Source organism: Acinonyx jubatus, chromosome D2 (assembly GCF_027475565.1).
Source record: "Acinonyx jubatus isolate Ajub_Pintada_27869175 chromosome D2, VMU_Ajub_asm_v1.0, whole genome shotgun sequence".
Taxonomy (NCBI): domain Eukaryota; kingdom Metazoa; phylum Chordata; class Mammalia; order Carnivora; family Felidae; genus Acinonyx; species Acinonyx jubatus.
In genome coordinates, this window is record NC_069393.1 from 55,494,012 (window position 1) to 55,516,131 (window position 22,120).

Below are 22,120 nucleotides of genomic sequence, written 5' to 3' on the forward strand. Positions count from 1 at the left end.
AGAGAGAGAGAGAGAGAGAGAATGTGAGCGGGGGATAGGCAGAGAGAGAGAAAGACACAGAATCCGAAGCAGGCTCCAGGCTCTGAGCTGTCAGCACAGAGCCCGACGTGGGGCTTGAACTCATGGACTGAGAGATCATGATCTGAGCTGAAGTCAGATGCTTAACAGACCGAGCCACCCAGGCGCCCCTGCTTAATCATTTAATACAGTCTTTCCCAAATACAGTTGGCCATGGAACCCCTCTTCACAGCTCATCTATTAACATCCCGTGGACCTAGCACTGTTCTTAGCAAACTGCTGTCTCTGGATGTCCACCCAGGCTCGGGAGAAGGGTCAGGGTGCCATGTGCTGTTAGCTTCTTCCCGTTCCACCTCCTGGCTTCTGAGCTGACCAGGGACGCCCAGAAGAATAAACTAATTAAGGTAAAATGTGCAACAGCGATGCAGAGCCTTGTAGATCATAAATGGGAACGGCAAAATCAATGGCAGCCCCTCTACAGGCAGAGGCCCGGAGGCCTCGGTGAGGAGAGATGGGAGCCCGTGATTTAGGAAGAGCAAACGCTCTGGCAGCTGCAACCTGGGTAATTAGGTGTGTCAGGAAGACAGATAAACAGTGAGCTGTGTGGGTCGATGGCACTGGCAATAACCACCCGGCACTGGCCTCCGGCCCATGTCAGCGTGTAATCCCGCCTTCTGGCTCCTTGTAGCTGCACTCTGCCCTGGGGTCCCTCGCCAAGTCGGGGGGCAGCTGCTCGGGAAGAAGGGAGAAGACGGGGGCTCTCCTGAGCCCCTGTGGGAGACTCTGAGAGGGCAGAGGCCTGGGAGAAAGAGAAGGGTGTTCATGGGCAAGACATGGGGTGCTAGGGGTCACGGCCCCTGTGAGAGGCAGGTCTGGGGGCTCCCAATTCCCATCCTGACTTTGGCACCTTGGCATTAAAGGAGGCTTGGAACTGCCAGTTACTGCCAGGTGGCCAGCTGGGAAGGCCCTGTAGGTGAGGCTCGGGGGGGTCTAACATGCCCTGCTGGGTACCAAGTGCAGTAGGAGGCCACAGAGAAGCAGGAGTCCTGGTCGCTGATTCAGGGTGCTTACAGTCCATTCTACAACAGGAAGAGTAAGTAGAGGAGATGCTGTGGGACCACAGTGAAACTAATATTACTTAACATTTCTATAGCACTTCATGTATATTCAGTCATGTGCCAGGCACATATATTCATTCACTAACCCTCACCACAACCCCCGAGGTGGGCACTATTCCCCTGACCTGATGCACAAGAGGCAAGGGACCTACCTAAGACCCCACAGTTATTAGAGCTCTGAGAAACAGGACAGGATGTTACATCCTGGAGATGCCATGGAGTCAGGGTGGAAGGGGCTGTAGTGAGCAGGGAGGGCCTCGTGATGGAGGAGGCATGTGTACCTGTACTTGAAGGGTCAGAATAACAACAACAATGACTCTTGTTTATCGAGCACTTGGCATGGCCAGGCTTTGTGTGAAGCATTCTCTTTTACAGCCATCCTCTTGCCGAAACCCCACAGCCACCTTGAGAACTGGTATAGACCCATTTTACAGGTGGAGAAATTGAGGGGGCAGAGAGATTAGTCAACTGCCCAAGGTCACAGAACTAGTAAGTGGTGGAGACAGATTCAAAGCCTGTGCTTCTGTGTGCTGCGCTCTGTGGCTTAGGTGGAGGGGTGGTGCTCTAGGCAGGCCGGGTGCATAGACAGAGATGCAGAGGAGACGCCAGAGAGGACAGTTTGTGGAGGTTGAGGAGGAAAAACATGGCAGGGCAGGAGAGACCCACTAATTCCAAGACTGACGGTGAAGGGGCCTTGGTGGTTCTGATCTGGGGAAGACAGTGTTTCCAGAAGATTAACCTGGCAGTGGAGTGAGGAGTGAGCTAGCAAGGGAGAAAAGGCAGACACCTCTGTGATGACAGGGGGAGTGAGAGGAAGCACGGGCACAGGAGGCTGGAGCATGAAGGGCAGGGGGGATTGGGTGAGAGAGGTCCACAATGTAGGGACAGTGACTGAAACAGGGAGGCTGGGCCAGCTGGGAGTGGCCACTTGCATCTGACAGGGTCCCAAAGTGGAGAGAAGACATGTCCAAGAGGTCACTGGCCACAAACGATAACAGCTTGCACAGCAGTGAGGTTGGAGCTGGGGCAGAGGAGAAAGAACGTGTCCCAGGAGCAGACTCATTCGGGTGTAGGAGGAAGAAGGGGCAGAGATGGGGGAATCATCAGACAAATAAAAGGGGAAGGTTCTGCATTGAGGGCAGCAGTGTTAAGCAAGTGGCCCTCAAGTCACCATTCTGTCATCCCCTCCACACCAAGCTCTGTCCCCAGAGGATAACTTGGAGCCACTAGGAGGGTACGTTTGGATCATAAAGGGCTCTTCCTAAGGATCATTGGCCTGAGTGCCTCCTCCCCCATGGGGTGCCCCCACCTCAAGGAGATGACCTGGCTTGTGGTCTGGTATTGGTGGCAAAGAGAAGAGTGAGCTATGTGTGTGGCAGGGAAGAGGGCTCCGCTTCCAACTTCCTTCATAAGGCAAAGAGATTACTGCCAAACAGCGGGGTTAAGGAGGGAGCCAGCAACGTCCCTGGCCTAGGGTGACCTTAGGCAAGTCATCAGCTTGTCTTTTCCTTATTTGTAAAATTGGATAAGGAGAACGGCCACCTATTCATCAGGCTGTTGTGAGAGTTAAATTCTATAATGTATGTGAAGTACTTAGGACAGTATCTGGCACATGATAAATTCCATAAATAATAAAAATAATAGGGGCACCTGGATGGCTCACTTGCTTAAGTGTCCTCCTACTCTTGGTTTTGGCTCAGGTCATGATCTCATGGTTTTGTGAGTTCGAGCCCCACGTCAGGCTCTGCGCTGACAGCATGGAGCCTGCTTGGAATTTTCTCTCTCCCCTCCCCCTCTATCCCTCCCCCACTTGCTCTAAGTCTCTCTCAAAATAAATAAACTTGGAAAAATAAAAAAAAATATCATCATCATCATCATCATCATCACCACCACCACCATCCTCACCACCCCTGTCACCATCATCATGACCCTCCTCACATCCTCCCTATCATCACCATCATTATCATCACCACCACGCCACCATCATCATCCAGGGAATTACAGGGCATGACCACTCCAGGTCCTCAATGAGCCACATCCCAGGAGACAACTATATAAGCTGATATTAAATATAAAATGCTTTATAAGACTTAGTCAACGGAAAGCCAGCAAAGCTGTGATGGCCTCAGGGGAAGAAAGGACTAGTTTAGGCAAAGGACATTTTAATAAAGAAGGAACCTAGACTTCCCTTGACCGTGATATAATTTCTGACCCCAGTCTTCCTCCTTCCATCCCTGGGTGAAGAGGGAAATCTTGACCAACTCCTGCCAGATGCTTCACTCATATCAGCTCACTTAGCCCTCTCCATGTCGTGTCGGAAAGGTAGGTTCTTCATTTTACAGAGAGAAATTGGGACTCTGAGGGGTAAGTCATTTGCTTAGAGATGCACATCCGGTGTTAAGTGGCAAAGCTGAGCTTCAAACAGTGGCCTGACTTCAAAGTGTCCCCATCCCACCTTGTATGAAAGAGCTGGAGGGGTGCTGGTGGAGGGCAGTCTAGTCCCTGACTCCTAAGGAACCTCGTTCTGAGAAAATGGCCTTTGGGGCCCCATACTCTTTATGGAACTGCTTTGACAGCCTCATCCATCCTGCCTTCTTATGGGGCCACATGTAAATGAAGCCCCATAGGGGTAGGGGAGGGAGCCTGAGCACTCATGAGCTTCTTCCCAAAGGGGGCCGGGCTGGGTGAGCTGAAAATCAGCACTGTGCATCCAAAGGAAACAAGGCTGGGGATGAGGAGACCTTGGGAGCCGACTAGGATAGAAGGTGGAGACTGAGCAGGTACTCAGGCTTTACCAGGCACAGGAAGTCAAGGACATCCTGTTAAAATGCAGATTCTGGTCTGGTAGGTCTGGAATAGGGCCTGAGCGTCTGGCTGTTGCCGGTGCTGCTGGGCCACAGAACACACTCTGAGTTGCAAGAGACAGCGTGTCTGGGTGTAGCTGCAAGTGGCCTGGCTGAGGGAGCTGCCGGACGGGGGGTGCTTTCAAGAGCAGGTGGCTCATCTGTGGTGTGGGCAGAAGCTGGAAGTGCAACCCGCCCCCCCGTCCCCTTTCCTTTCTGGCACAGTGACTGACCCCTTCTCTCTGAGAGGGCACAGAAGCCCCTCCCGGTGGCCTAAGGACGACACAGAGCCCACAAGCCGTCAGAGAAAACAGCGATAAATCCAAGTTCATAAACCTAAAATTGTTCTGCATTGAAAAACCCGCGATGAACAAAGACAAAACAAAAATGACAAACAAGGGGAAACTATGTGCAACATGCATTACAGACAGAGGACTGATTTCCCTAATTTATAAAGAGGTGTTATAAATCAATAAGAAAAAGGCCAATAATCAATAGAAAAAATGGGCAAAGACGATGAGCAGAGACTCAAATACATAAAAATATGCTCAGCCTCACTCATTTCGAGAAAAATGAAAATTAAGACTACATTTAGGTACCAATTTTTTCCTATAAGATTGGCAAATATTAAAAATGATGACACACTGTGTCGATGAGAATGTTGGGAAATGCTCACTCGCGTCAGGGCCAAATGGAATGTCATTAGACTGTCCACCATTTGAAGGGTGGTTTGGCAATGCCTATCAAATCCACACACGTATGCTCCTCTGATGCAGTGATTCCCTTGTAGGAACTCACCTTACAGGCACACCTGCCATTGTGGACAATGGTATGTTGCATAAACTTATTCATTTGGTGGCACGGCTTGTTGGAGCAGGAGATTGAAAGCAACCTAAATGTTCATCAACAGAGGACCGATTTGGTGAATGGCAAATCAACACAATGGAGTACTACACAGCCATCAAAAGAATGAGCAAGCTATCTGTGTGCTGCTGTGAAATAATACCCAAAATTGATTGCTAAATGAAACAAACCAAGAGTAGCCACATGAGTAGAGTACACACTACTGTTTCGGTAGAAGAGGAGGGGGGTATATGCAGATTAAAGGCAGCAGATTATTAGTGACTATTCTGTTGAACTCAGCAAGTAAAAATAACGTAAGTGGTGGGGCTCACAGTTGCCGCCGGCCCATCCCCTACCCACACCACCGTTACTCAAGGTTACATGGGCAGGAGAACTTGGGGCCACACAGGACAGCAGCTAGGCTGGCCAGCGCCAGATCCCTAGGGCGATGGTCTCTGACCGGGAGCTGCAGGAGGTCCTGGGTTCTTGGATGGCGAGGGAGGTGCTGGCACCAGCCTCTGGTCCCCCTTTGTCCTACATCCCCTCCTACCTGGTTTTCACCAGGTAGTAATGTATTATCTGTAATGTATTATCTGAACCACACTGGCTTGTATTTTTCCAGTTAAGTTAAGCCATAAGCTGGTTTTGTGGCCCAGGCCTTCTTGGGATTGTGGTCAGTCTTTCTGTTCCCTCCCTCCTACCTATCTTCCAATTCTTAATCCTTAACCCATGCCCCCCTGGTACCCTTATCTGGGTGGTACTTGTTTACATGATGGTCCTTTTCTGTTTCTGCTCCTAGAGTCTCTCTCTCCCATGGGCCAGGAGGGAGGCCTGACCCCTCTGCCCAGGAAACTTCTAAAGCCTCTGACTTGCTTCACGCTGCAGGATTATAATGGCTATTGCTTGGAGAGCACTTATTAAGTCCTAGACACCATTATAAGTGCTTTTCATTGAGTATCTCAGTTACTCATTCAAATGTATGTATTGAATGTTTATTAAGTGACATAAGCACTTCTTTGGGCCTGGACACACAGCAGCAAGCAAGACAAAGTTTTTACACCTGTGGAGCTGAGTAGGAGAGATGAACAACAAATGTATAACATACTTTCAGTAGTGCTAAGTGCTAGGAAGAGAAATAAAGTGAATTAAGGTAGCAGAGACAGATAGGGATTTAAGGTGTAGGGCATCTGGGGATGGTAGGTAGGACATCTGGGGATGAGCCTGAATGAAGGGAAGGAGTGATTTCTGACAATAGTGGTGGGAAAAGCATTTCAGGCAGAGGGAACAGCAAGTATGAAGGCCTCAGGTGGGAACATGGTGAGCAAGAGGAAGTGAGTGAGTGGAGGCAACGAGGTCAGAAGGGCAATCTGGCTCACACCAAGGAGGGGTGTTGTAGGCCACGACAGAAACTCTGGATATAGTCTATGGAGCTCATGGAGGGAGCTGAGCTTAGGAAGTTGATAGAATTTTTCGTGTTCTACAGATGAAGGCGTTGAGGCTGAAAGAAGTCACCCAGTGAGTAAGGTGCAGACCCCAGTGTTGTACAGACTGACCCCCACTGCCAGGATGCAGGGTCTCAACCCTTCTCCAGGACACCAGTGCTGACATCCCAAAGACTGGCTAAGGGAGGGGACAGGGCTGTCCTTCCACAGGTCCCTCCCAGGCACATGCCAGGGCAGGCATGGGTTGGCAGGACTCCTAGAGGGGATCTCAGGTTCCCCACAGTGGGCAGGGTGGCAGTGGCTGAGTATCGTGCCAGCTGGACCCAAGGAGGCGCTGACGTGGCACAAATATCCCAGCTCCACACCTGCCCACTGTCGATGAATCGACTGAATCACCCAACTGAAAAATGAACTCGAACCCACAGAAGGTCACCGGGAGCTGCACGTCTGGAGCTGAGGCTGCTGGGCACTGTCGCCCTTACCCCAGCGCTGGGGGCCCAGCTCCAGCCTCTCCCAGATGAACACTTGTGCCCTCCAACCCAGGAAGCCCAGGACCTCCTGGGGGTCTTCCATGTTGCTGCCTCCCCTTGCCTTACCTTGGTTGGCACACCTTCTCTCAGGCCCAATGACTCATGCCTTGTCTGTTCTTTTGGGATTTATTTATCAGGTTTTAACTGTGCTCTTAGGACGTTCAAAATCTAGCTGGGCTGGGGGTGCCGGTATGAGGACTTTAGAGTCCATGAGAGTCAGGTACCTAGAGAAATATATAGCTGTACTGGGCATAGTGTAAACTTCAGAAGGGTAGGATTTTTGTTTCATTCATAGGGCATCCTCAATGCCAAGAATAGAGCCTGGCACACAGTAGGTGCTCATTAAATAGTTGTCCAATGAATGAATACATTCATGAATGAATGGGGCCATGGTTAGGCTAGGCTGGGCACGGAACTAACATGACTGGTGCGGGGGTGGGGGGTTGGTTAGTCTTTCAACTTTGACTGCACATGGGAATCACCTGGAAAGCTTTACAGTCTGCTAACTGGGTCCCACCCCCAGAGATTCGGATTGGACCACACTGGGGTGCACTGTGGGAACTGGGAGTGATAAAAGCTCCCCAGGAGATTTTAACGTACAGCTGGGGCCGAGCACCTCTGTCCTAGGATTCACAATGGAACACTCCAAGAGCATGGGAGGGGCTACTGCTTCAGAGCCACCTGAAGTCTCCTCCCAGGTGCTCTTTGTTCGGTGGGTGGGGAGGAGAGTCTGTCCCCTTCCTCTGGCATCCTGCCTGCCAAGCCTATGTTGAACACCGCCCCCCCTCCGCCTTCCATAGTTCTCCCTATTTCTGCTTCCCTGCCCTCCCACATCTTCCTGGGGACTCACCCCTTTCACCGCTGTCCCTTGCTGCTGCTCCCCTCCTGACCTTGATCAACTTAAAGGGTTGATCAGCCCATCAATTAATTGTGTCCTAATCCAATCTTGGCTTGGTTGGAGAGAGGGCAGTAAATCCAGCTGGGTAATCATGCCCTGATATTTGTGTAGGGATAATTACTATCTCTCAGGCCTCACTTGGTGGCAAGATGAGATGAAAACCCATAAAACACCACTCGGGGCTGTGGCTCATTGTTTCTTGGCTGCACAAGGCTGGCTGCCAGCCAGTCAGCCCCGCCTGTGTCGGCCCCTGCCCCTGGCACGGGCCCCAACCTCTTCTCCTCCCATTCATGCCACTGGCAGGGCTCAACATCAGGGCAGTCTAGGGGCTGGATTCTGGCCTGGCCTCAAAAACCAGTGGGGGCAACATTATGGGCCCAAGGAAAGCTAATGTGTGTGCTCGGGCTGGGGAAGAGGTAGGGAAGGTGAACCCCAGAGCCAGGCAATCACCTGCCTCTAGGAGATTGGGAGGGTCCAGGATGGTGAATACATAAAGTCTGAACTATAGGGTGTTGTCTAGACCAACCGAAGAGGCTGCTGCCATCTGGAAGAGTCCAACGCATGTCCCACCTGGCCCCTTAGGGACATGAGGCTCTGAGTGCCCCAGGAGGACATTATGGCCTGGGACTTCCTAGCAGATGTGGCCCCATGGGAATGGACTTCATTCTAGTGGGCTGAGCTCAGGCTTGAGAGAATGGGAGAGTCAAGGGCTGGGAACCATTTTGATATTTAGCCCCAAGTACATAGTCCCCCAACTTGTGCAACACTAGGCACCCACTATGAGTCAGGCTCTCCACTGGGTCCTGAGGACATAGGATTGAGCAAGGCCATGGAGTATCTTTTTTTTCTTTTCTTTCTTTCCTTTTTTTTTTTTTTTTTTTTACTTATTTAGAGAGAGAGAGAGAAAGCGAGCATGAGTGGGGGAGGGGCAGAGAGAGAGAGGAGACAGAGAATCCCAAGCAGGCTCTGCACTGTCAGCACAGAGCCCGATCCACGAACCATGAGATCGAAATGAAGAGTTGGACACTTAACCAAATGAGCCACCCAGGTACCCCAGGGCTTGGGTGTATCTTAATTAAAGGGTGGATCTGGAGTCAGACCCCGGGGTTTGAATCTTGGGACTTACAAGTTTTGTGGCCTTGTGCCAGTCATGTGACCTCTGTGCCTTGGTCTCCTCAGCTATAAAGTGGGATGCCCAGAACCTACCTAAATGAGTTGTTGCAAGGCTTAGATGAGATGATTAATATAAAGTGCTTGGATCTAGGCCTGGCACACAGTAGGTGCTACTTAAGTATTAGCTGTTACCATTATTATTACTATTACTTAGCCTTCTGGGCATCAATTTTCCTCAGCCATTCCTTGGTTTGTAGGGCCTTGCTACTCAAAGTGTGGTCCCTGGACCAGCAGCATCATCATAGCCTGGGAGTATGTTAGCAATGCAGGATGTCGGGCCCCACGCAGACTTGCTGAGTCAGAATGTGCATTTATACAAGACCCCCAGGTAAGTCAGATGAGACACTTTGGGCTGGGAAAGGCTCCATGAACTCAAGTCTGTCTTCTTCCAAGTTGTATCCCCAGCCTCTAGTGCCTCTAGTCTGGAATGGAGTTGGTGCTCAGCAGGAATTTATGGTGTGAATAAATGAGCTCAGCTAAAAGCTGTGGGGGGCCCTTGAAGGATTTCAAAGCATTTTGAAAGGTCCCCTAGAAGCAGCATAGAGGGCGATTCTGGGGGGCCATCTGTCCAGTGAGCAGTGGAGGGAAAGGAGGGGAGGGGTTAGGAGGACTGGGGGGCATGAGGACAGAAAGTCTGAGGGACAGAACGGGTCTCCTCCATTCATGCTCCAAAGTTTCTAGGCCCAGGGCCTGGGAGCTGAGAACAAGCTTCATTTACAAGAGAAGAAGGGGTCCTCCTGGGGGTCTCTGCTGGGACAGAGCGAGGTGCTGGAGGCAGCAGGGGTCTATGCCTGGGGGAGCCCGTGACAGTAGCCTGAGAAAGGCCAGGGCCCGGAAGGCCCTACCTCCAGCTGGTGTTGGGAGGAAGAGGGTGGGAAGCAGGAAGAGGCCCAGGGCCCCACACCCTTACCTGAGAAGGCATTATTGGTGTTGAGGAAGTAGATCTCCTCACGGCCATCCCCGTCAATGTCGCAGGCTGTGACCCCGATAGCATTCCCTTGCCGGTCCCGCAGTGCATAGTAAGGGGAGCTGCGCTCATCCACTGCGATGTTCACCAGTCGCTTTTGGGCCCGGTCATACTTCAGAACCAGGTTGGGGCCGTTGTACCTGGAGGAGGTAGGGGGAGGGGGTGTTGAGGAGGAGCAGCTGGGCTCACCTGGGGTCCCTGCCCCCCCCACCCCTCAGCAATGGGGCTTGGAAAGTCCTCCCAGACAGGTCAGTGTGGGGGGGGGGGGGCGCAATTCAGTCCTGGCTCATTTATGAGTCCCTGGGTGTTTGGTGAGTGTCCCTGAATCAGATACAGACTCACTTAAAGTAAGAGTCAGCTGGGCCCACATGGGACACAGTATGAGAAGCAGAGTGGCACAGAGGGACGGGAAGCCCGTGACAATCCCCTTACCACGGGCTTCACAGAAGAAAATGACCACCCCCCTAGATCTACCTTGCCCATTTCAATGCAAAAGACACTTTCATATTTATGATCTCACTAATTTAAATCTAATAAGCAAGTGGGGTGGGCATGGGAGGTTGTATTACTAATGCTTTTCACAGACGAGGCAACCGATGAGCTGCACTGGAGAAAATGAGGGTCAGGGTGCCGTTCCCCAAGGTAATGCAGCTAGTAAGTGTCAGGTGCTAGGTCCTGGACGCAGGCACTTGCTGCACAAACGAGCCCTGGAAGAGCAGAGGCTTTGTTGCTGAGGTTTGGAATGACTCTTTCCTGACAGAGCCCCGGCATTTAAACACAGTAGCATGAAATGGGCACCTCCGAACGGAGATTACAAACACATTGAAAGTCAGTGGGTGGATCCGTTGGATCTCTTTTTCTAAGGGACTCCATATGAAAAGATTAAAATGCTCATCTATTGTCATCTCTCTGGTCTCATTCTCCTGCAGCCACTCAGTCTCTTGCTGCACTGAAGCCCCAGGCATGTTCTTGCCTCAGGGACTTTGCACCTGCTGTTCCCTCTGCCCAGGAGCCATTTCCTCCAGATATCCACGTGGCTGTCTCCCTGGCTCTGTTGTTGCTTCTCAGTGAGGCCTTCCTGCCACATTCCTGAAACCTGCAAACACTCCCCACCCCACTACTCTTATCCCTCCTCCCTGCTCTCTTCCCCTGAAGCTTTTACTAGCAGCAGACCGTTCCCTATCTTCTTGTTATCTCTTCCTTCTCTGTCTGATCCCACTAGAATATCAGCTCCAAGGGCAGAAGTTTTTGTCTGTTTCATTTGCCAGGGCTTAGAACAGTCCCTGACACACAATAGGTGCTCAATAAATACTTGTTGAATGATTGAATGAATGAAACCTCAGAATTCATGTCTGAGTCATAAGGGTTTAGGTGTCCCACAGTCGATTTCTTCCCATTGCCTTTCCATCTGTGGAAAGCGCCATGCCCAAGGTCATCCTTGGGAGGCATAGCCGTGAATATCTGAAGACCTTCTCCCGCCTCTAGGGAACACCAGCTCGCCAGGCTCTCCTAAGGAACCCGGCCAACGTCCATCCATTAGTCCCGGCCTCCTGCTTTTGTTTTAACCTAAGCGTGTACATCCTAAGTGACGTTTAGCTGCAGGCCTCCGGCTGTCCTGGCCCAGAACACTCAGGGGGTGGGGATGGGGTGAGCGGAAAGACCTCGCCAAGGTCTTTGAGAGAAATCACTTCTTGTTTTCCTGAAACTGATCCAACTTGGGCCTCTCCTCCGTCACTGAGATGCAGAGCTTGTGAAGTTTGGGGAATGCTGAGCAACTGGCCAGGCGCATTTTGGCACCCACAGTGTGTTAAGGTGGGGCGGGGGTGCAGAGCTCACTGGGAGCTGCGTCAGCACCCAGTGATGGAAGGTCGTGCCTTGCACGCCTTGATGAACAGTGTCTGAGGTCTGCAAGTCGAGGGCCCGGCATGACCCATGGGGCGCGTCTGGGCAGGAGAGACAGAACACTTGGGTTCCAGCACCGGCAGCAGCTGGCTCCTGCCCCCAGGGACAGAAAGCGCCAGGATGCTGCACACTAGTCCTCCAAGCCCCCAGGTCTGCTGGTTGCTACCATCTTATTGCTCCTCACAAGACACCACAGTCCTAGAGCCCAGGGCTCATTAAAAGCACTATCAGATGCATTGTTTCACCTCAGCCCCACAGAACGAGGATTGATAAGGCATTTTCCTAGAAAAGGAAACTGAGGGTCAGGGAGGCAGTGAGCTGTCCAAGGTTACACAGCTGGTATTGGCTGTGCCAGGCCTCTAACTGTCTCCAGGGTCTAAATCCCGTGTTCTTTCCACACTGCCCATGGTGTCAACGCTCCTGGTTCTCTGATTTATCTTTCTGGTGACTTCCCCCAAAGTAGCGACCATGAGAAATGCCCATGAAGGAGGAGATAATAGCCTGCCATTCCCACAGCACTTGCACGTTCTCATCCTCGATTTCATTTACTTTTCCCAGGTCCTGACTTTCCCCCAGATTGGTTTTGTAACCTCAGGCTGGTCAGTTTCCCTTGCTAGGTTCTGGGTTTCTGTTCTGCAAACTGGACTAACTCAGGGGTCACAACACGTGTCGACAAATGTGGCCACAGGGAGGTAGGGGCCTGGCTCTGTGCAAATTGGAGGCCAGTCCTTTGGCCCTGAAGCCTCGGTGGCAGGTGTGCCCACAAGGTCCCTGCTCCCCCATGGTGGTGGCCCTAGGGGAGGAGATGGCCCTGAATCATCTTCTTTGGAGAGCTTGGGGATGCTAGTTCCAGGGCATTCCCTAGGGGTTAGCGGGGTGGGGTTACCAGGCCGGTTCAAGTTCCTCCATCTGTTACGGAAGGGGTAGGTGCTGTGGAGTCCTGCCTAAACCTAACTGGCGGCCTGGGGCGAATCTTGACACTGTGGCCCCTTCCCTCCCACCACCCCCCCTGAGGACGACAGACACAAAGCCAAACCAACAGATCCTACTAGGCTTCCCAAAAAGCCCTGATGCGAAGCCAGAAGTAAATGCAGAGTTGACCGTCCTGCCTCCACCCAGGCTGCCCCTTGCTGGGTCTGCCGGACTGACATCTGGGCCTCCCACAATCCTCCCCCAGGATAACCAGTCTCATCCCCTCCCCTCTTCTCCCCGGAGCAGATGCTCCTGTCGGGTTGCTCACCACCCGCCCCCCACCCCCAAACAGTCTCTGCCTTCTCCAGCTCCTGTGACTTTGCTCAGCTGCAGCTGCCCCCTTCCGTGGGAATGGTCTCCCCCTCCTGCCCTCCCCCGCAGCCTGCCCCTACCGACTGCCTCTTGCCTAGATGCGCTCTCTTCTCCGGGTACCCGGTGTTTTGCACCTCGCTTATTCCTGCGAGGGCAGAGCTGTTTGTGTTCCAACATCCCTTCCCTTCGTTACAACATATGCTTCTCGAGCCCAGGAAGCATGTGGCTACATCTCTCTATTTGCTATGCCTACAGCGATCCTTGGCATTGAGAAGATGCTCCACAAATGTCTGTCCAACGTATGAGTGAGTGAGAGGATGAAAATAATCATGAGCAGCGTCAATAGAGCAGTCATCACGTGCCAAGCACCCTTCTGAGTGCCGTATACCCACCATCTCACTTCATCCTAATGGATTTTACAGGATTTTACAGATGTGGAGACCAAGGCACCAAGGTTGGCCACAGTCACTAACCCACCCACGGTCTCTCTGGGTGGCGGTCCCCGTGTTGACAAGCCTCAGGGGCTGGAGGTGAGGGATGTGAAATGTCACATATCCTCTCTCTGACACCTGCCAGAAATCGTTGGTTTCTTCCAGAAATTCAGGAAGAGCTGAGGCTCAGTTAAAGGGGCTTGGGAAGTGGGACAGGGTCTTGTGTTCTTGAAAAGCAGCCGTGACTTCATAACATCAAAGCTGGGCCAGCAGGCAGAAGTGACTGGCTTGGTGGCAACTGAAAAACCTGCCTGAGGGACACTGGTAGGGCACAACCCATACCGTGTGAGTGCCAACTAATTCTGGTGCCCGTCCTCTGGGACAGGAGTGCTGTGGACAGGGAGGGCCTTTGGGTTAGGGGAGGGGAGCAGTGTGGGCACGGGGGCCTGGCCCTGCCCCTTCCTGGCTGTGACCTTGAACATGTCCCTTACTGCCTCATCCCTAACTCAGGGCTGCTACGTACCTCATGGCATGGCTGTAAGGCTGAGATAGTGTGTGTGATAACACTCGGTAAACTGTGAAGAGTTACACAATTCTAAGTTCTCATCGTTATGAAAAGTAACACAAAAGCTGAGGCACAATCTCGCTCTTCGCTGATCATTTTGAGTTTCCAAACACACCCTAGTGTTTCTTTTTTTTTTTTAAGTTTATTTATTTTGAGCGAGAAAGAGAGAGACAGAGACAGAGAGAGACAGAGACAGTATGAGAGGGGGAGGGGCAGAGAGAGAGGGGGAGAGAGAATCCCAAGCAGGCTCTGCACCCACGAACCATGAGATCATGCCCTGGGCCAAGATCAATAATCAGACGCTTAGCGGGCTGAGCCCCGCCCCCCCTCCGCTCCTTGTATCTCTTATCCCAAACACCTCACCCTTGATCTCTCATCCTCTGCAGCGTGTTTCTTTCTTCCCCTTCACGACCAAACTTCTTGGATACTTGTCTTCACAGGTGGTCCTAATTCTCTCATCACCCATTCACCCCACCCCCACCCCCATTCCCCCCAACTCCAGCAAAGCCACTCTTATTACTGTCACAGGTGGCTTTCATGTGGCCACATCTAGGGACAGGCTTTCGGTCCTCATCTCCCTCAGCATCCCAGCTGCACCCAGTGTGAGGGCCTGCTCTCTCTCCACTCCCTCTTGAAACACCCTGCACTCTTGGCTTTGGGGACGCATGCTGTCCTGGCTCCTTTCCCTCTCTGGTTCCCCTTCCTTTTCCTCTTTACAGGTTCTTCCTTCTCTCCCTGCTCCTGGGCCCCTTTCTCCTCTCTCTGTCCCCTTCCACTGGTGGATGACGTCCATTCCCACGACCGACAACCCCCACATTTTCATCCCCGACCCGAATCCCTAGTCCGAGCACAGACTCCTACATCCGACGGCCTGCCTGACATTTCCCCTTGCATGCTCCGCACTAGTCTCCTATGGAACGTGCCCAAAATGGAAGTATGATTGCTCGGCACCCCCCTTCCCTGCAACGGGCACCCTGGTGCCAGCCTTGCTCTTCCACCCCCTTGTCTTCACATCTAATTCATCGGCCAATCTTGTCATTTCTACCTCCTAAAATATTTCTAATGCTTTCTCTTCTTTCCTCACTCACTGTCACCATCTCTGGAGAGTCTCCTTCCACTGCTTCCCCTCCAGCCCCTAAAATCTAACCATTCCCCCACACTGTAGCTAGAAACATTTTTGAAACACATAAACCAGATCAGCCACTCTCCTGCTTAAAACCCTTTGGTGGCCCCCTTTAATGTTGGAATGACCCCTCACTATGCCTGGCCTGGGAGCCTGGCTCGGTCTGTTGCCGCCTTGCTGACCTCCTGCTTTGTCCTAGGAAGTGTCCTTCATTTCCCTCCTGCTTTGTCCTAGGCTGGCTCCTGCTCACCCTCTGGGTCCCACCTTGAAAGGCAGCTCAGAGAGATCATTCCCTCCCCAGTATTCCAATCCAATCGTGCACCCACTGCTCCGCTCTCGTTCAGGTGCATAGTTATTGCCCATTTCTCCCAGTAAACCATAAGCTCTGTGAGGGCAGGGACGGTGTCTGCTTTGTTCAGCCCCATCACTGAGTACATAGTGAACGCTCAATAAATACTTGCCGAGTGAACAAAAGAGAAGAAGCTGTGGAAGGTATGGGATCATCACTGGGTGGGTGAGCAAAAATAGACTTTGATTTCCTATTTTTACTAGTTCCCACAAGATGTGTACAGACATAGTAATGACAATGAGGAGGCTGGGGGCTGGTGCCCTGGGTAAGGATGGGACAGAACAACAAAGTGTTCTAGAAAGATACAGAGGATCTACCTTCTTTTCTGTTGAGAATCATTGACCCATGTGAAAAAAAAGTCACTTAGGCAGTTACATAAAGGGAAGCCAGATAAAAGGACATAATAATTACTGGGTACCTACTGAATATTAGATATTGTGCTAAGGAATTTACATGTGATATCTCATTGTACATAAATGGAAATTTAAAAAATATACAGCATATAAAATATGAAAACTATATAAAATATGCTATATCTATTTTGAAAATTAAGAATAGGAAAATTTTTTCATTCTAAAAGGAAATAATGAAAAATATGCAGCTATTCAACATTATAGTCAGGGGAGAGAGGCAGGGCAGAAAGAAGAGAAAGATGTACGTATACACAAAGAAACAAGATAGAGACACACAAGAATGCACACAGATGAAAACTGAGGGTCAGTGAAACCCTGAGCACAGACAGAAAATCACATACATAAACACAGATAAAGAGAATGGCCCATATAGCAACAGAGACACATGGATAAGGGGATATGAAGACCTACAGAAACAAATAGACTCTTGGAAGGACATAAAGTCATGGAAATACCAACAGGACTCTGAGACATTATCACGGAGAAACAACCCATCTTGTGGCCATCTTGGGCATGTCCTCTACAGAGTTTTAAAGGTGTGTGGCATTTTCACAACTATGGGCATAAGGGGGTATTTTATTTTTGTTCACTTCAATATCCTTATTTATTTATTTTATTTTTAAAGATTTATTTATTTATTTTGAGAGAGAAAGAGAGAGAGAGAGAGAGAGAGAGAGAGAGAGAGAGAGAGAGAGAGAGAGACAGGGAGAGAGCAAGAGAATCCCAAGCAGGCTTTGCACTGTCAGCACCAAGCCCCATGTGGGGTTTGAACTCATGAACCATGAGATCATGACCTGAGCCGAAATGAAGAGTTGGATGCTTAACCGACTGGGCCACCCAGGTGACCCTCAATATCCTCATTTATAGATGAAAAAAATGATTTTCAGAGAAGAGTGACTTTCTGAAAGTCAAAAGCTAATTATTAGACAAAATAAACTGAAAGACATACTCATTCCTTAGTCTAAAGCAGGGAACAGCAAAACTATAGCCTTTGGGCCAAATATGGCCTGCTACCTATTTTTGTAAAAAAAGTTTTATTGAGACACAGACATGTTCACTCACTGATGTATTTTCTATGGCTGTTTTTCACTTTTCCTATACAACAGAGTTGAGGAGTTGAGGAGTTGCGACAAAGACTGTAAACCTCCGAAGTTGACAATATTTACCATTTGGCTCTTTGCAGAAAAAGATTTCCAACCCCTGGCTTAAAGGACTGTCAGCCTTATTTTATAGTTATATTACAAGTTCTAAGTGATCATTATCATAACAGAATGGGAAATTAGAATAAGCTCTAGTAAAAATTAATTTGGAGTCAGCACTTGGGAATACACAGTTTTCTGACACAAGTACTTCAGGGTGAGTATAGGTGAAATGTAAGGAACATTTTAGGTTTGAGGATGGAGACTGTGAGGCGAAATAATGTGTGGGGATAAAAGGGGTTGAGAAGAGTTGCCTAAGGTGAACAGGGTCCCCTATATGGTGGTTTATTTAAGGATAAGAAATGAACAAAAGCATGTTCCCTTTAAGTGAGTGAAGGAGTTAAACGTGGTGTGATAGATGACCTCCAAAGATGGTTGCCATCATTTTCTTTCTTCTCTGTATTCACACGTTACTCCACTCATCAAGAAGTAGAATCTGTTTTGCCTCCCCTTGAATCTGGGCAGGCTCTGTGACTTGCCTCGATTGCAGAATATGGTGGAATGGAAGTGATGTTGAGCCAGTTCAGGGCCTAGCCTGTAGGAGACCTACCAGCTTCCCCTTAGTCTCTGGGGGAAGCCAGTCACCATGTAAGAAATTTAATTACCTTGAGACAACCATGCTCTGAGAAACCCCAGTTTAGCCCCCAGGAGAGACCATCTGGAAGATCACCTACACACTAGATACCCGAGTGAGGACCTCACGGGCTGTCCAGTCCAGCCACGCCTACACTTGAAAACAGCCTAGTCAGTGACACCAACTAATGGCCTGTGGAGCAGAAGAATGACCCAGCTGAGCCCTACCCAAATTTCTGACCCACAGAATTGTGAGAAATCAGAAATTATTTTTAAGCTACTAAATTTTTGGAATAAGATTCAGATAATGACCTATCATTTCAGATATAAGGGGAAGAGGAGCTTCCTCTCCTGGAAAGTAGGAAAGAGTATTGTAAATCAGTGGAATTCTCTAGGACAGCCATTTCAGTTCACAGTAGGCATGTCTCCCCAAGGAAGGCCTGGATGCATTGGGGTGATACTTGGATCTCAGAATTTCTAATGGTCTGTGCAGAGGCTGAGAGTGGAAGGGTAATGAGAAATACAGGGATTTGAGGTACCTGGGTGGCTCAATTGGTTAAGTGCCCAACTCTTGGTTTTGGCTCAGGTCATGATCTCATGGTTTGTGAGTTCGAGCCCTGCATCGGGCTCTATGCTGACAGCATGGAGCCTGCTTGAGATGCTCTCTCTCTCTCTCTCTCTCTCTCTCTCTCTTTCTGCCCCTCCCCCACTTGTGCATTCTCTCTCTCTCTCTCTCTCTCAAAATAAATAAATAAACTTAAAATAAAAAGAAATACAGGGATTCCAGACAACCCTGTTTTTTCTATTCCTCTTTCTCATTCTTTATAAATTGCATGTTTATCTTGTTCTTTCCTTTCTAGACAAAGCTGTTGAATGTACAATGTTGAACATAGATAATTTGTTTGGAAATATGTGTAATGCTCTTTTTTTTTCTTTTTTACATATTTAACTGTTTGAAAGTTGTTGAGGTTAAACAGGACCAGAAAACTTATGGGAAGACATTTAAACAGGAGATTTACAGATTGTATCCTGTATGAGGATATATCCAGAGGCCAGATATTAGCTTAAAGGAATGGAGACTTTGGCAGTGGGAGGGCTCTAGGCATCATGAGAAATCTGGGGCTGGGGACTTTATAGTGGAGTAAATTGGATAGGTCTAGAAAGGGCATCCCAGAAAACAAACAAACAAACAAACAAATAAACAAATTTGATCCTGAATGAGGAGCTAACCTGGTTGGAGAAGACCCCACAAAAAAGTACAAAGAAGAAGGTAACTCTAAGATGGAGGTAAAAACCTTTTATTCTAGGGGGTGGATGGCTTTTCAAGAAAGGGATGTTTAGCACCAAAAGGTCAGAAAATAATCTGTAGTGATGAGTATCTATGTTCTTTAAAAACTCCATGCAGACTGATTGATTTATGTCTTGTTCTAAAGAAGATCTGTGCTCAGCATGTATTTTATGCCCTTGGAATTTCTTGTATTTTGATGAGCATGGAAGCACCCAGAAGGGAGAGACTACCATTTGCAGCTCTTTCCCCCACTATACCTAGGACAATGCCAGGAACAGACAGCGCTTGGTCATTTTTGTTGGTGTTGATGATGATGACGATAGTGAAGACCAGGACTCTAGTCCTCACTGCATGTTTATCTCAAGAAAAGGCGAAGAGAGGAGGCAGGACTCCCTTAAACTATTAAAGGAGGGATTCAGGTGACAGATGGAGGCTGTGTTAATCAGGATTCTTTGGCTGCAAGTGGCAAACACTCCACCTAAACTAATGGAGGAATTTATTGGCTCAGATGCCAGAATAGAGAGGGTACACCCAGGCCTCGGGGTGACTGGAACCAGGGTTCTGACCAGAAGCTTATCAAGACTTCATTTCTCCATTCCTCTTCCTTTTCCCTCTGTCTGCCGGCCTCCTTCTCTCACATCATCTTCCTTCACAAGGCTTGGCCTGTGGCAACACTCTCAGCCTTGCCTCTCAGCTTCAGCACAGATGGCGGATGCTTTCCTTCCTCAGTTCCAGTGTGAGAGGCCTCGGGAAAGGGCTCTGATTAGCCCAGGTGGAGTCACATGCTCACCTCAGAAGCGGGGAGCCTGTGGTGGACAGCCTTCAACCAGTACCAAAGCCAGTGAGAGCTGCATCACAGGAGCTACATATTTTCAGGAAGAGAAGTGCCAGGAAGGATGAAGGATGTGTCTCTAGATAGACAGTCACTCATCTGGGTCTGTACATTCCGGAGACAGACTTGCCAGGGCCCACTGATGGAAGGCAATGATTCCCTGGCAACACCGAGTCCCTGTGCCCTCTAGATACATCTCAAGGTCTCCCCACTCCCCTCCAGAAGCTCCAGAAAGAGGTAAACACAGAAAGTGGAGCGACTGTCTGACTCACTATGTTCTGGAAATGGGTCTGGCTCTTGGCTTCCTGCCTGCCCCTCCATTGCTGGCTGCAGGGGGCAAGAGGGCACAGAGAGCTGGCAGTAACGAGCCCGGTGTGGGGTGTGGGAGGACACGTGGTGAGCCCTGGCCCAACTCTGTGATCAGCCTTCCGTGGGTTCAGGCAAATCACTTAACTGCTTCATCACAAAATACTTCAAATGTCTAGTCAAACTTCCTTCTCTGATGCCATAAGTACCTGGAAGCTTTTAGATACAAAAGATACTAGTCTTTGTCTCTGTTTCTCTTCTGGTTAAGGAGGTGGGTCAATTTAGAGGCAGAACAGTGAGGCAAGAAGCCTATGGATGCCTCCCTCTTCTTTAAGAGTAAAAAAGAGAAGCCAGTTTTTCTCCAATGACTTCATTCCACCCTTCTGGGATCCTGTTTCCAGGTTGGGCACACTGCATGACACATGATGTAATTCTCTGCTCAGAGAGCCTCCAGCCTAATATGGCAAATAAGGAGGGGCCCCAATCCCAAGCTTTCAGAGGAGTGAGAGGTCACTTCTGCTGGGGTAAAGCCTTTATAAGGAAGATACATTTGATCTAGAACGTGAAGGAAGTAGAAGATTTTCATAGAAGATATGAGTTAGGCATTTATAAAAGAAATAGTGTGAGCTATGAAGCAGAAAAATCTGCTTAGGGAATAGAAGGTAGAATAACTAGATGACACAGAGATGTGTGTTGGACAGTCGTGCAAAAGAGAGGAAGGCAAACTGGAAAGTACATGGCAGCTAGGACTTTGGATGTTGTGGCATGTAAGACTTCAGATTTTATCTGGTGGGAAATGGGGAGCTGCTGGAGGATTCTGGGCAGGATGTACCATTAAAACAGGACTACTTTGAAGAGAACTGTCTGGTGGCTGTGTGCATGAGGGACTGGCCAGGGGACAGAACTGAAATGATAGTGCAGAAGAATGGAAATTCTTCTGAATTATTCCAAAAACTCCCCAAATGCCTTGAGCAGATTTTTGTTCCTTGCAAGCAAATGACTCCTAAGACAAAGCAGAGTCATGAAGACACAGAAATCAAGAAAGCAAGGGTTAAAAAGAGAGGCATGGCCAACAGTGCTAAATGCTTTCAAGAAGTCAAAAAGGCCAAGGATTGAACAAGCAAATGGATCTTGCAACTTGGAAGGCACGGATGACCTTCAAGGAAGCTGTTTCCTTAGAGAAGAGAGAGGAGCTGGGTTGAGGGCAGAGGAGAGTGGACGGGCAGCAGTGTGGCTGACTCACTGAGGACCAGAAGGGCACAGGAAGGCCTTGGATCCTGGCTAGGGGACACAGTTAAGTGACAGTTTTGCCATTATGCACCATGCCTGTGCATATTTGTGGGTAAGAGGAAAAGACCCCAGAAGGCAGTGGATTTAGAGGGACCCTGCAGGATGTGTAGGAGGTGGAGCAGACAGAGTCTAAAGCACCAGCCGTCTAAGCTCCGATCACCCGGAATTAAGAGAAGAAGAGAGGAAGGCAGGATGGGTAAGAAGTCAGGACGAGGTGGAAGAGAGCAACTGGGAAGTTGGTGCCCAGAGACCTTGGTCTGCTCCTAGGTAAAGAAGAAGTAAGGTTCTGGGGTGCCTGGGTGGCTCAGTCGGTTAAGCGCTGGATTTCAGTTCAGGTCATGATCTCACTGATCGTGGGTTCAAGCCCCGTGTCGGACTCTGTGATGACAGCTCAGAGCCTGGAGCCTGCTTTGTATTGTGTGTCTCTCTCTTTCTGTCCCTCCCCCACTCACACCTTGTCTCTCTTTCTCTCAAAAATAAATAAACATTAAAAAAGTTAAAAAAAAAAAAAAAGAAGTGAGGTTCTTAGTGTCCACAGAGGACACTGTGGAAGTCGCGGCTTAAGGAAGGAGGAAGAAGTCAAAGTAACAACTGAGGAGTTAATACATGGCAGTTTTCCATGGTAAATGGGGCATGCAGGGTGAGCCACCTCAGAGGGTGAAGTAGGGACAACTTGAGGGGTGGTAAGAGGCAGAAGGCAGGGGCGGGACAGGGTTAGCTGAGGGGGCAGGGA

At 49.6% G+C, this 22,120-nt stretch overlaps 1 protein-coding gene across 5 annotated transcripts in view; it reads right to left on the reverse strand.

The window, feature by feature from the left end:
• The window catches only part of CRTAC1 (cartilage acidic protein 1), a 154,255-nt gene that overhangs the window by 63,048 nt on the left and 69,087 nt on the right, over positions 1 to 22,120 (reverse strand). For all 5 annotated transcript variants that reach the window (XM_027062782.2, XM_027062776.2, XM_027062778.2 and 2 more), the window contains exon 3: positions 9,776 to 9,972. In XM_027062782.2, coding sequence (XP_026918583.1) covers positions 9,776 to 9,972 — 197 coding nt within the window. The remainder of the gene's footprint in view (positions 1 to 9,775; positions 9,973 to 22,120) is intronic.